Source organism: Dama dama, chromosome 29 (genome assembly GCF_033118175.1).
Source record: "Dama dama isolate Ldn47 chromosome 29, ASM3311817v1, whole genome shotgun sequence".
In the NCBI taxonomy this organism is placed as follows: domain Eukaryota; kingdom Metazoa; phylum Chordata; class Mammalia; order Artiodactyla; family Cervidae; genus Dama; species Dama dama.
Window position 1 is genome coordinate 16,572,486 of NC_083709.1, and position 15,178 is coordinate 16,587,663.

At 34.8% G+C, this 15,178-nt stretch overlaps 1 protein-coding gene across 1 annotated transcript in view; it reads right to left on the minus strand.

The window, feature by feature from the left end:
- GLRA3 (glycine receptor alpha 3) overlaps positions 1 to 15,178 on the minus strand; it is a 175,780-nt gene that overhangs the window by 80,523 nt on the left and 80,079 nt on the right. The window contains exon 4 of the mRNA XM_061132544.1: positions 133 to 356. Within this exon, the coding sequence (XP_060988527.1) occupies positions 133 to 356 (224 nt within the window). The remainder of the gene's footprint in view (positions 1 to 132; positions 357 to 15,178) is intronic.

Below are 15,178 nucleotides of genomic sequence, written 5' to 3' on the forward strand. Positions count from 1 at the left end.
TTAAATATATTTGGGAAATGGTATATCATAGGAACTTAAGTGGGACAATGAAAGCACTTACTCAAACATTCAAAACACTCCCTAAAAGCTAAAAACAAACAAACCACTACTGTGTTTCACTTAAATGCTCACCTTATTGAATAAAGAACATTCCCATTCTTGAAAATTCTTAACAACTTGTTGTCTGTAGTCACTTCATGAAAGTTGGCTCCCTTTTCATTGGCAAAGAACAAATCAGGTTTCCAAATGGAATCCAACATGGAAGGATCTAGGTCCAAGGAGTCATCAGGGTATTCACTATATGCAAGACGCGGGTCATTCCATTTCTGACGAAGGAAAATATTCACTCTGTAATCCTGTGACAGAAGAAAGAAAGAGGGGCAAAGGCTTGTTTTTAAAAGCTTAGAATTGTATGTGTTAGTCTTTTGGCTTCTCTGAATTATAGCAAAAACTGCTGACATCCATGTGAGATTTCTATACCCCTCAATCCTCAGTCGTTACCACCAAGAGTCTCTACTTCTGAGGCTTTGCCAATGTTTCTACATGCCTCCAAAGAAAAGGTCACAGAAGACCACACTTTTATCATGCTTATATTTTGCTGTGCCATTCAAATTTTACTCTCTTGAATAAAATACTGAATTGCTATTGGACACTCAGAATAAAATATTTTAGAATCACTTCTTTTTGTAGGTATCCATTAGCATCCAGGATGCATTTAGTAAAATTTTATTGAAAGCTGCTTATTTTGTGAAAATAAACATATGCACTTTTTACAATAAAGCCCCATTTTCTCATATTTAATATATCACAAAGGTTCTATGAAACTGGTGAAGTGGTAAAAATAAAAGGTGGTTTTGGAATAATAAAGGAAAGCTATTGCCAGTAATCCTTTAAGATTTGGCTTATGAGATTTCCCAATTAGATCTTTCATAGTTATTAATGAAAGAAAAGTCAAAGATTCCCATCAAATTCTTGCTTACAGTTTCCAGACTAAAGTTCAGTTCAGTTCAGTCACTCACTCGTGTCTAACTCTTTGCGACCCCATGAACCGCAGCACCCCAGGCCTCCCTGTCCATCACCAACTCCCAGAGTTTACTCAAACTCATGTCCATCGAGTCAGTGATGCCATCCAACCATCTTATCCTCAGTCATCCCCTTCTCCTGCCCTCAATCTTTCCCAGCATCAAGGCCTTTTCAAATGAGCCAGTTCTTCACATCAGGTAGCCAAAGTTTTGAAGTTTCAGCTTCAGCATCAGTCCTTCCAATGAACACCCAGGACTGATCTCCTTTAGGATGGGCTGGTTGGATCTCCTTGCAGTCCAAGGGACTCTCAAGAGTCTCCTCCAATACCACAGTTCAAAAGCTTCAATTCTTCAGCACTCAGCTTTCTTTATAGTCCAACTCTCACACCCATACATGACCACTGGGAAAACCATAGCCTTGACTAAGGTATAGAGTGACAAAGATCGACAACCATGTGTTTGTGTTATATTCGTACACAGTATGTAAGTACCATCTGTGACTAAAAAATTTTGAAATGAGCAAATAAACATGCAGACTTAGTACAAGCATAAGTAAAATGAGCATTTTTAAGAAAGCTTAATTTCCATGGAAAATAGCTAAGGCTGGAAATATTCAGAGAAACTGAATATCTGTTTTCATCTATTTTATCATTCTTTAAACACCAAATTACCAGTCAACAGAATTGAGTAACCAAACAATCAGAAAAAATGCTTCCATAATATTAGACCCAAAGATTGGTTATCTTGCAATGAGGTCAAATTCAGAGTTTGAAGTGAATGTTACAAATATATATGTTCCCTTGATCATTATTTTTGCACTGGGACTCTTATATTCTAACTGGAACTGAGGTTACACACCAGATAGTACTTTTCTGCTTTCCAGTTGCCCCGTTTATCTTCCAAAGTGACAACAGAGCAGAGATCACTTCAACTTTCTACCACAAAACTCATATTGATGTGGAAATCTCACAAGCCACAAGGATAGGTCATCCTACCCTAACATAGGGCTCAGAAGTATAGTTTCATGGCTGGTGGTCAGTTCCCATATCCCTCACTGTCCTGTAATCTGTGCCTCCACCCTAACTGCCACCAAACGCATCAGTGATGGGAGTAGAGTCAGTTTGCCTCTGCCTGACCTCTAGGGAAAGACTAAAACAAGACAAGTTATGATGATATCTGCCAGGAAAAATAACTGATTATTCCTTTAAGATTGATTCTTAAGACTTTTCTTAAAAAGCTGACTTATTTTTATATTGTAACTAATTTATTGATGGAGTACTCTGCAATGCTGAGAACTTTCAAGCTGCAGTGTATGCGATAAGGTGGCCCTAGTGGTAAAGAACCCACCTGCCAATGCAGGAGACTTAAGAAACACAGGTTTAATCCCTGGGTTGAGAAGATTCCCCTAGAGAAGGGCATGGCAACCCACTTTAGTATTCTTGCCTGGGGAATCCCATGGACAGAGGAGCCTGGAGGACTCCACGGGGTCGCAAAGAATCAGACATGACTGAAGCAACTTAGCCTGCCCATATGTGATAAAATTTGGTTGATTCTCCTCATCTTTACATGATTGATTTAGTGATAAATTTGATACATACAATAGCAGATTCTTCCAGAAACACTTTTTGCTCCAAGAATGAGCTGGGAAAAAAGACATCAAGTAGCCTTCAGTTTGTTTGTAACTCACACAAGGAAAATATCAACTGTCATCTGTCACCACAGCCAAATGTTTTCCTATATCCAGTGTGCTCCTTCTGTGAATAACCAGAACTATCTTTGTTTACTAACATGTCTAGGCCTATGGTTTAGAGCCAGAGTCCAAAGCATAACTGAAAAATGACTATTTCCTGAAAACCCAGAAACTTAGGTTTTAACAGTCCACACAGTTTAGGTTTTGACCTGCCTGCAAATGAACGTTGTGACGGGAAGCTTCCCTATCAAACAATCAACTTCAGCTTTTTGAAAATAAACTTTTAAGCCCAACTCCTCAAGCCAGTGTATCCCATCTATGCTCAGCAACCTATTATATTAATTACTTTTGAATTCTGAAAGGAAGTGAAAGTGTAGTCTCTCAGTCATTTCTAACTCTTTGCAACCCCATGAACTGTAGCCTGCCAGCTCCTCTTGTCCATAGAATTCTCCAGGCAGGAATACTGGAGTGGATTGTGATTCCCTTCTCCAGAGGATCTTCCCAACCCAGGGGTTGAACCCAGGTCTCCCACATTGCAGGTAGATTCTTTATTGTCTGAGCCACCAGAGGATCCCTTTTGAATCCTGATCATATGTGAAAATGTGCAAAGAAAAGGGTATAAAACAACATATTCAAATAATACCACTCTAAAAGAAGAGTAACTCAACTTGTTATCCATGTAACTCAACTTGAAATAAATTGTTTGTAACAAAAGATCATAGATCAAGGAAGGAAACAGCTTTGCAAAACAGAGACCAATAAATGTGTATGCAGCCTATGGAGGGAAAAAAAAACAAAAAAACGTTAAATGGACTTACTAAAGTCAGTTTAAAAATTCAGTCATTCCTTGGATATACTTAAAGACTAAGTGTCTTTGTTTTGGGTGGTTTTCTGTTTTATTTATTTATTTTTATTAACAATTTTGTGTTAGTTTCAGGTGTGTTTTATTAATAGGATTTTCCCTGTTCTCCTGGCTCTGCTTCTATAAGGGAGAAAATGTAGAAAGGTCATATGTGAGTTTAAAAAAAATGAGATAATACATCATAGCAAAATCAATATTTTTATCTCACATTTCTAAAATCTACCCATTTATTAAATTTATTCCTAAGTCTGAATTGACATTTACATGCCTGGAATCATATTTTAGGACAGAGACATTAATGATTCTTTTCCCCTGGAAATGTCTTTTGTAGTAATATATATATACTTGCAAACCCTTCAGAAGTTAATTTTATTTTTTCATCATTTTGCATGTTATATAATTAATAAGTTGTTTCTAAATGTTATACCAGTGTATTAATCTTACACAACAGTGATAGAAGCATAATCATTATTTCATAAATATATAAAGACTAATTTTGACATTTTGGAATTCAAGTTTATTATTATTAGAATAGAGTGTATCATGTTATTCTAACTACTTTAAATCAATTGTGCACGAAAACATTCTGTTGATCAAGTAAAATTATATACCACATTTGGATTTGAAAGTAAGCATTCATTAAAATGTACTTTAAATTCCCTATGTATGTCACATAGTAAATAATTACAGAACCACACTACACTTGCTCTCCTAGTATCTGAAATTTTACATTACGAGATACAAGTAAATAGTAATTCTATTAGGTTAATATTATAATGATTAATACACTAGACTCAGAAGTAAATCTTCTTGGTATCAAATGTCAGCTCTCCCAGCAAATAGCTTTCTTTTTCTAAATTAATTTTTATTGGAGTATGATTGCTTTACAGTGTTGTTAGTTTCTACTGCACAGCAAAGAGAATCAGCTGTAAATACACATGTATCCCCTCCCATATCAGTCACAACAAAGCACTGAGTTCCCCGAGCTACACAGTAGGTTCTCATTAATTACCTATTTTATACATAGCAGTCTATATATGTCAATCCCAGTCTCCCAATTCATGCCACCCACCTCTTCCCCCCTTGGTGTCCATATGTTTATTCTCTACATCTGTGTCTCTATTTCTGTTTTGCAAATAAGATCATCTATACCATTTTTCTATATTCCACATATATGTGATATTTGTTTCATATAAAATATTTGTTTTTACTTTCTGACTTACTTCACTCTCTATAACAGTCTCAAGGTCCAGCCATGTCTCTACAGATGATAATGTAGTACATATATACAATGGAATATTACTCAGCCATACAAAGGAATGAAATGTAGTGAATAGCTTTCTATTCTCTCTGGACCTTCTTTGATCAGTGGTGAGACAGGGATGATTATAACACCACTTCCCCTGATAGGGCTCTTGTGAGCACTGGATTGATCTACGTCACGTACTTGGAACCACACTCACTAAATGTTCGACTCTCAAAATTAACAGCCATAGTAAATAGAAATTTTCTTGTATTTTCTGTCTAAATTAGTTTTGAAGTACTAGTGGCATTTTTATTTGAATTTGGGGTAACTGAATTTGCCATGGAAGAGAACATGGGATGGATAACTGTAATGCTGAAATCTGGTGAATAAAAATATCTTTGAAAATTTGCAAGACTATTATGATAAATATCATTAACTTTTGTATTTCAACATTTCTGTATTTTTATATTTTCTTTGTTTATTCTATTGACCTTCCTCCCCCGTTTATATATAAACATACATACATATACATATATTAAATTTTTTTTGAGTATATAAGGCTCTTTTCCATCACAGTAAGTACAGTTCACATTTCACTTTGTGCTAATGTTACACTAGGTGCTCCATGGATTACTTCTACTATCCTCAGAGAAAATCTATAAAGTAAGTGTTATTAGGTGTACTTAACTTCACAGGTCTGGAGAACAGAACAAAGACACATTAAGTAACTTCAGCAGGATTACAGACCTATCAATAGCAGAGCAGTAATTCAGGCCCAGAAGTTGTGTTTCCAGAGTTTTAACAAATGTACTTACTGACTGTGTGACCCACAGCCATTCATGATTCCCCTGTATGCAAACCAAACATTTTATAAACAAATACAGATTCTGGTCTATGGGGTTAATGGTGGGGATTTTTTGGTAAGGAATTTGGGGATTTACTGATCAACATGCTCTCTGATGGTAAATTACAAGCACTAAATCTAAGTGTGCCCAGACTAAATAATAGTTGCCACGTTGTCATTTCTCTATAAAAGGTACCCTGGTGGGAGAACAAATTTAGTAGAAAACATAACACTATGTATTAGATCAGCTAGAATGACATATAGAATATTATTTTCATCTTTTGTCTTATAGGGATGTATATGATTGCTAGCAACTAACTGAAATGACCAATTAGAAAAACAAAAAAAATAGTAGAGAGAAATAATAGCCTAATGTTAACAAAGCAAGTTAAGTGCTTCTCTTTCCTGTGATCCATAATTCAGTTCATTTTTTAAATTCTCTGGTGCTTCAGGAAATTTCTAACCCAGCAACTAAGCCTGCCCCCCACCCTTCCCTGCCTTCCTTCTCTATTCCTGTCTCTGTGTCTCTGTCTCCTCCTTCATCTTTCACCTCCTGTCCCTCATTCACACATGCACACGGCACACCCAACCTTACTACCTCTTTAGGACCTGCTGCTGTTTCTGTTTAATTGTTGTGTGCAGGTGTTTACATTGTATTGTTACAGATCCAAAAAAAAAAGATGTCAACAATGCTAGCACTGTTGATAACTTGATACCTTTGCCTTCTTTCTTTTCTTTTTCCCACACATTGTCACACAGTTGAAATTCTATCCTAGCTGCACTTTTGCATCTTTCCTTTCACTTAATGTAGTTTAGCATTTCCTGGTATTCTTCTTATTCATCATTCCAGTGGCTATATGATGCACTTTTTAACACAAATACTTTTTCATATGATTGAATAGGATCTAGTGCATATGGAATTATGCAATCTGTGAAAAAACTTAAGTGCTCATTTATTTTCAATAGCCAAAGAAATTTTTTCTTTATGTCTCAATAAATCTGAGCAAGAATTAGTATTATAAAATACTTAACAAAGAATCTGTGGAGCATATTATCAGAAGATAATATTTCTGAGAAGAAAGCATTTAAATGAGAAATTAATATCAAAATGAGAAATTAATGTCAAAGACACTTAAAAACTCCATGTATTTGGAAATTAAATGTTCACTTTTAAATGATGGGTTTATCTAAGAGGCCATAACAAGGAAAATTAGAAAATATATGTAACAATAAAAATGAAAAAATAATTTATCAGAATTTGTTGCATGAAGCTGAAACTGCCCAAGGCAACTAAATATAGCATGGAATCTTGAATAAGGTGTGAAAACAAATAATGGACACTAGCATAAAATTTTGTGAAATTTGAATAAAATCTGTATTTTAGTTAATAACACTGTATCACATATTAATTTACTAGGCTTTTTAAAAACAACATAGTATTTATATTCAGAATTGGATTAGAAGCTTCAAGTCTTATTCAAAAATTTTTTAAATAAAAAAATTACTTTTTGGAAACAAAAAGGTTTTTAAAAAGCTAAAATAATAAGCTTTCTACACTTTTAGCAGTAATATTAAATGCCAGAGTAAATGGAACTATATCAAAATTTTCAGTGAATATAAATTGGAAATCTAGCATTCTGTTCATACTTGTGGTTGTAGTTGTGGTTTAGTTGCTAAGTTGTATCTGACGCTTGCAGCCCCACAGACTGTAGCCCACCAGGCTCCTCTGTCCATGGGATTCTCCAGCAAGAATACTGGAGTGGACTGCCATTTCCTTCTCCACTGTTCATACTTAGTCTAACTTTATTGAAGCTTTCAATAGCTAAGTCAAAGATCTCTCTTGGTAAATGTCATTTTGCACTTAAAAATATATGGGTTATTCTCAAATATCTTTTGATATTGATTTTTAATATAATTCCACAGAAATAAGAGAACAGACTCTGTATGATTGTAATACCTTTAGACTATGAAATTTTTGCACCTTGTTTTATGTCCCTGGATACGTTCCAGTGTCTCCTGGTATATAATCAATGGGAACTTGAATAGAATTTGTATCCTGCTTTTGTGTGAAAACTGTATAAATCTTTATCATGTTGAAAAAAAGAAGATATTTCTAAAACAAGACTTTGAAAATGGTATTGTAAAAATAATCATTACAAAATAGAACAAGAAACACCAAAGAGGCTATTTTTTTCTGGATCACTTGAATATTTCCCAATTGACTGTAAAACTTAGCTCTAAAATTGGGTTTATAGTGGCAATTATCACTGCCCTTCTTCTTTATAATTTGATTTAATGAGATTGGCTTGACAAATTATACATTCACATACTAAATTTTGAAAAGGATGTTTTTTCCCAGGTTAAAGAGCTCAGTTGATATCCCTATTTTTAAAGTTATTGATGATGTTATCAAAGATGTTGTTAAGAAGTGGTACTTAGCTTGATTAAACTATTGGAAATATATTTTATATTCATGTAATTTTTAACTTGGTAAAAATTTTGCCCCAGCATATAATTATTCAGTTACTTTCTGCAAAAAGTAAGATGTGAATATTTAACAGTACATACATGTATTTGAGCATGTGTATGTTGAAAGCTGAGATGGAATATATTTATTTTCTGTATGTTGAAAAGTTGAGATAGAATATAAAAAGATCTTAATGACCCAGATAACCACAATGGTGTGATCACTCACCTACAGCCAGACATCAAAGACTGTGAAGTCAAGTGGGCCTTAGGAAGCATCACTATAAACAAAGCTAGTGGAGGTGATGGAATTCCAGTTGAGCTATTTCAAATCCCCAAAGATAATGCTGTGAAAGTGTTGCACTCAATATGCAAGCAAATTTGGAAAACTCAGCAGTGGTCACAGGACTGGAAAAGCTCAATTTTCATTCCAATCCCAAAGAAAGGCAATGCTAAAGAATGCTCAAGCATTGCACAATTGCACTCAGCTCACACACCAGCAAAGTAATGCTCAAAATTCTCCAAGCCAGGCTTCAACAGTAAGTGAACTGAGAAGTTCCAGATGTTCAAGCTGGATTTAGAAAAGGCAGAAGAACCAGAGCCTAAATGGCTAACATCCACTGGATCACAGAAAAAGCAAGACAGTTCTAGAAAAACATCTATTTCTGCTTTATTAACTACGACAAAGCCTTTGATTGTGTGCATCACAACAAACTGTGCAAAATTCTTAAAGAGATGGGAATACCAGAACACCTTTTCTGCCTCCTGAGAAATCCGTATGCAGGTCAAGAAGCAGCAGTCAGAACTGGACATGGAACAACGAACTGGTTCCAAATTGGTAAAGAATTACATCAAGGCTGAACATTGTCACCCTGTTTATTTAACTTATATTCAGAGTACATCATGAGAAATACCAGGCTGGATGAAGCAAAAGCTGGAATCAAGATTGCTGGGAGAAATATAAATAACCTTAGATACACAGATGACACCATCCTTATGGCAGAAAGTGAAGAAGAACTAAAGAGCCTAATGAAGTGAAAGAGAAGAATGAAAAAGCTGACTTAAAACTCAATATTCACAAAACTAAGATCAAGGCATCTGGTCCCATCATTTTCTGGCAAATAGATGGGGAAACAATGGAAACAGTGACAGACTAATTTCTTGGGCTCCAAAATCACTGCAGATGGTGACTGCAGCCATGAAATTAAAAGACACTTGCTCCTTAGAAGAAAAGCTATGATGAACCTAGACAGCATATTAAAAAGCAGAGACATTACTTTGCTGACAAAGTTTCATCTAGTCAAAGCTGTGGTTTTTCCAGTATCCATGTATGGATGTGAGAGTTAGACCATAAAGAAAGCTGAGTTCCAAAGAACTGATGCTTTTGAACTGTGGTGTTGTAGAACACTTTTGAGAGTCCCTTGGACTGTCCATCCTATTTCTATGTATTTTTAAACACACTTTAAAACACCCATATAATAAGCCATGGGAATATTATGCCAAGTGAAAGAAACCAGATGCAAAAGACCATATATTGTATAATTCCATTAGTATGAAGTCTTCACAGTAGGCAGAGCTGTAGACACAGAAAACAGGTTAGTGGTCACTTGGAGGGAGGGAAGATGAAAAGTGACCCCTTAGTGGACACTAAGTTTTCTGGAACTAGATAGAGTGATGGTTACACTATATTGTGAATGTACTACAGGTCACTGATGTAACATTTAATTAATTAAATTTATTTAATTAAATTTAACTAAATTTATTTAATTAATTATATTTTTTTCTTTTTTCTTTTTTTTTTTAAATTAGTTGGAGGCTAATTACTTCACAACATTTCAGTGGGTTTTGTCATACATTGATATGAATCAGCCATAGATTTACACGTATTCCCCATCCCGATCCCCCCTCCCACCTCCCTCTCCACCCGATTCCTCTGGGTCTTCCCAGTGCACCAGCCCCGAGCACTTGTCTCATGCATCCCACCTGGGCTGGTGATCTGTTTCACTATAGATAATATACATGCTGTTCTTTCGAAACATCCCACCCTCACCTTCTCCCACAGAGTTCAAAAATCTGTTCTGTATTTCTGTGTCTCTTTTTCTGTTTTGCATATAGGGTTGTCATTACCATCTTTCTAAATTCCATATATATGTGTTAGTATGCTGTAATGTTCTTTATCTTTCTGGCTTACTTCACTCTGTATAATGGGCTCCAGTTTCATCCATCTCATTAGGACTGATTCAAATGAATTCTTTTTAATGGCTGAGTAATATTCCATGGTGTATATGTACCACAGCTTTAGAGTCCATCCTAAAGGAAATCAGTGCTGATTATTCGTTGGAAGCACTGAGGGTGAAGCTGAAGCTCCAATACTTTGGCCACCTGTTGGGTACAGATGACTCATTGGAAAAGACCCTGATGCTGGGAAAGATTGAGGCAGGAGGATAAGGGGATGACAGAGGATGAGATGGTTAGATGGCATCACTGACTCACTGGACATGAGTTTGAGCAAGCTCCAGGAGTTGGTGATGGACAGGGAAGCCTGGCATACTGCAGTCCATGGGGTCACAAAGAGTCAGACACGGTGGAGCAACTGAACTGAACTGATGTTGAAAAGTTGACATAGAATATATTATCTTAGCCAAAAACTCAACAGAATTTATTCAAGTTAAAAGTATTAAAAGATCAAAGTTATTTAGTGTTGTCCAATAAACATTTATTTATCATGTGTTGCTAGCCTGCAATGCAGTTAATGCTGATGATACAATATTGAAAGATAATGTCTGTTCTCAAATTGTTCACTCTATTATAAAAGACAAACTGTAAACATAATTTTTTTCCATTAAAAGGGCCATGTTGAAGTGCACAGCAAGCTATGGAAACACAGGGAAGAGATAGCTATTTTATTATGATAATATTTTACTGAAGACGAAAACAGACATGAATATGCATGGACTTCAATTGGAATATTATATCAAGAATAGAAAATAAACATATAAAATGCATTTTAAGAAATAAAAGATAATGTTGATAGTAGGAAGCTATAATACCAGATATATTTTTAAAATAATCAAGTAGAATAATAAATGAATGAAAATATAGTTGTTGATATTAAATATATAGTGAATATGTAAAAGCATATAAGAATCAGTTGAAAACAGAATTTGAATTGAATCTACAGCTAAAGAAATATCCCACATTAAAAGACAGTAAATAGTTTCTTAGTTGAGGGGAAGCAGGGAGTGACATGAATTTTAGGGAAAAATAAATATCCAAAAATCTCTGTGATGATGTTTGCCAAACTGTGTGAATACTGAAAATCACTTAAGTCTATAGAATTTCAGCTAGATTAATTGTCTGGCATGTGTACAGTAAGCACTTATCACCTACACTGGAAAATACTTAGACTGGCAGCAGACTTCTCAATATTAATAATGAAACTCACAATACTCAAAGTACTCAATTTACTCAAAGTACTCAAATTACTCAAAGTACTAAGAGGAAATTATAGTTAACTTTGAATAGTGTACTCAGTAATATAATCTCAAAATTGAAGGTGAGTCAGTACAGAAAAATACACAGTTTAATCTTGAACATTTACAAAATGAACTTCTAATTAATTTACTTTAAAAAGACAGTACAAAACCCACAGAATTCTGTTCTGAAATGCAAAAAGAAATGATGAATGCGAACTGGTCCAAGTGGATATAAATTTGACTAGTCTTTGAATTTATGGGGTTCAAATGAACTGAAAAATTGAAAAGATATTATCATATACTAAGACTAAAATCATACGTAGAGATACCTCTAAAATATGTTAAACTCTTTCATGCAGAACATTTCATAATTTCTTTACAATGTAAATATTTAAATGGAGAGAGATGCCACGATTAAACAAAAAAGATTAAATATTATGAAGTGAGCAATTCTTTCTAAATTAGTTGTTGGATCCAGTGCAACTTTTATCAAAGTCCACCAAGTTTTTTGAGGAAATTGACAAGAAAATCTTATAAATTGTATGATTATAGATTATAAGATCCAGGAATAGCTAAGACATGCTTATAAATAAAGAACAAATGTAGAGAGATTTCATGTAATAGATGCTTAAAATGACTAAAATGCTGTAAGAGATTATGATACTGGTGCAAAGATAAACTGACTAATAGGACTAAAGGAAGAGCCTGAAAACAGTCCTTATTTGACAAAAAAAAAAGTTTTCAGGTGAGAGCTGGGTGCTTAATAAATGATTCTGCCTATGGCAAAATGGTCACATTCTATGTCTACATGATACCACCCAAGAAATCAAGTTTGGGTAGATTAAAAGTTCAAGCAGAATAGTAAAACTGAAAAAATAGAAGAAAATATAGCAGAATATTCTATGGCCTTGACGTGAGGTAGATTTTTTAATAAATTCTATGATGTCAAAATTAAGAAATTCTATTCACCAACAGGCTATTTAAGGATAATGAAAAAACAGACCACAATGGAAAAAGATATTTGCCACAGTGGTAGAACTTATGATTGGCCATTGCCAAAATATAAAAAGTCTCACACCAATGTATGAGAAAAAGACAAACAACTGAGCAGACTACAGTAAAAAAAAGAAATGCTTCACTGGACAGAGATCACAAATGTCCAATAAATATGTGAAAAAACGTTCAAACTCATTTGTAAATAAAAACGTGCTAATTAAGATATTGAGATACCATTTTTTCCCATTTATTTTTATTAGTTGGAGGTTAATTACTTTACAATATTGTAGTGGTTTTTGCCATACATTGACATGAATAGCCATGGATTTACATGTGTTCCCCATCCCGATCCCCCCTCCTCCCTCCCTCTCCATCCCATCCTTCTGGGTCTTCCCAGTGCACCAGCCCTGAGCACTTGTCTCATGCATCCAACCTGGGCTGGTGATTTGTTTCACCCTTGATAGTATACTTGTTTCAATGCTATTCTCTCAGAACATCCCACCCTCACCTTCTCCCACAGAGTCCAAAAGTCTGTTCTGTGCATCTGTGTCTCTTTTTGTGTTTTGCATATAGGGTTATCATTACCATCTTTCTAAATTCCATATTTATGTGCTAGTATACTATATTGGTCTTTATCTTTCTGGCTTACTTCACTCTGTATAATGGGCTCCAGTTTCATCCATCTCATTAGAACTGACTCAAATGAATTCTTTTTAATGGCTGAGTAATATTCCATAGTGTATATGTACCACAGCTTCCTTATCCATTCATCTGTTGATGGGCATCTAGGTTGCTTCCATGTCCTGGTTATTATAAACAGTGCTGCCATGAACATTGGGGAACACATGTCTCTTTCAGATCTGGTTTCCTCGGTGTGTATGCCTATTCCTATACACTAACAATGAGAAAACAGAAAGAGAAATTAAGGAAACAATACCATTCACCACTGCAACAAAAAGAATAAAATACTTAAGAGTATATCTACCTAAAGAAACAAAATACCTATACATAGAAAACTATAAAACACTGATGAAAGATATCAAAGAGGACACTAATAGATGGAGAAATATACCGTGTTCATGGATTGGAAAAATCAATATTGTGAAAATGAGTATACTACCCAAAGCAATCTATAGATTCAATGCAATCCCTATCAAGCTACCAATGGTATTCTTCACAGAACTAGAACAAATAATTTCACAATTTGTATGGAAATACAAAAAACCTTGAATAGCCAAAGCAATCTTGAGAAAGAAGAATGGAACTGGAGGAATCAACTTGCCTGAATTCAGGCTCTATTACAAAGCCACAGACATCAAGACAGTATGGTACTGGCACAAAGACATAAATATAGATCAATGGAACAGACTAGAAAGCCCAGAGATAAATCCACATGCCTACGGACACCTTATCTTTGACAAAGGAGGCAAGGATATACAATGGAAAAAAAGACAACCTCTTTAACAAGTGGTGCTGGGAAAACTGGTCAACCACTTGTAAAAGAATGAAACTAGAACACTTTCTAACACCATATACAAAAATAAACTCAAAATGGATTAAAGATCTAAATGTAAGACCAGAAACTGTAAAACTCCTAGAGGAGAATATAGGCAAAACACTCTCCGACATAAATCACAGCAAGATCCTCTATAACCCCCCTCCCAGAATATTGGAAATAAAAGCAAAACTAAACAAATGGGACCTAATGAAACTTAAAAGCTTTTGCACAACAAAGGAAACTATAAGTAAGGTGAAAAGACAGCCTTCAGAGTGGGAGAAAATAATAGCAAATGAAGAAACAGACAAAGGATTAATCTCAAAAATATACAAGCAACTCCTGCAGCTCAATTCCAGAAAAATAAATGACCCAATCAAAAACTGGGCCAAAGATCTAAACAGACATTTCTCCAAAGAAGACATACAGATGGCTAACAAACACATGAAAAGATGCTCAACATCACTCATTATCAGAGAAATGCAAATCAAAACCTCAATGAGGTACCATTACACGCCAGTCAGGATGGCTGCTATCCAAAAGTCTACAAGCAATAAATGCTGGAGGGGGTGTGGAGAAAAGGGAACCCTCTTACACTGTTGGTGGGAATGCGAACTAGTACAGCCACTATGAAGAACAGTGTGGAGATTCCTTAAAAAACTGGAAATTGAGATACCATTTTAACCTACTCGATTGTTAAAAATAAGAGGTTTGATGACACAGATTTTGGCAAAAACATAGAGCCAAATGATAGCTTATATACTGCAGCTGAAAGTAGAAAAAGTGTGGGAAATTGAGACAGCAATTTTTTAATTGCAAAAACTGTATTGTAAATTTGATCTGTGAAATTCAAGATACCAAAATTTTAGTTCTAAGTATAAATCTTAAGAAATCCTTCCACTTGCACACTAGGTGATATTAACAAAATATTTATAGCAGCACTGTTAGTGATAGTGAAAAACAAAACAAAAACTGGAACCAATCCAAGTATTCATTGGCAGAAAAATGTATAATATATTATAATATGTCAAAAAAAATCAGATACAATATAACAGTGAATATGAATTAATACTACTATTTG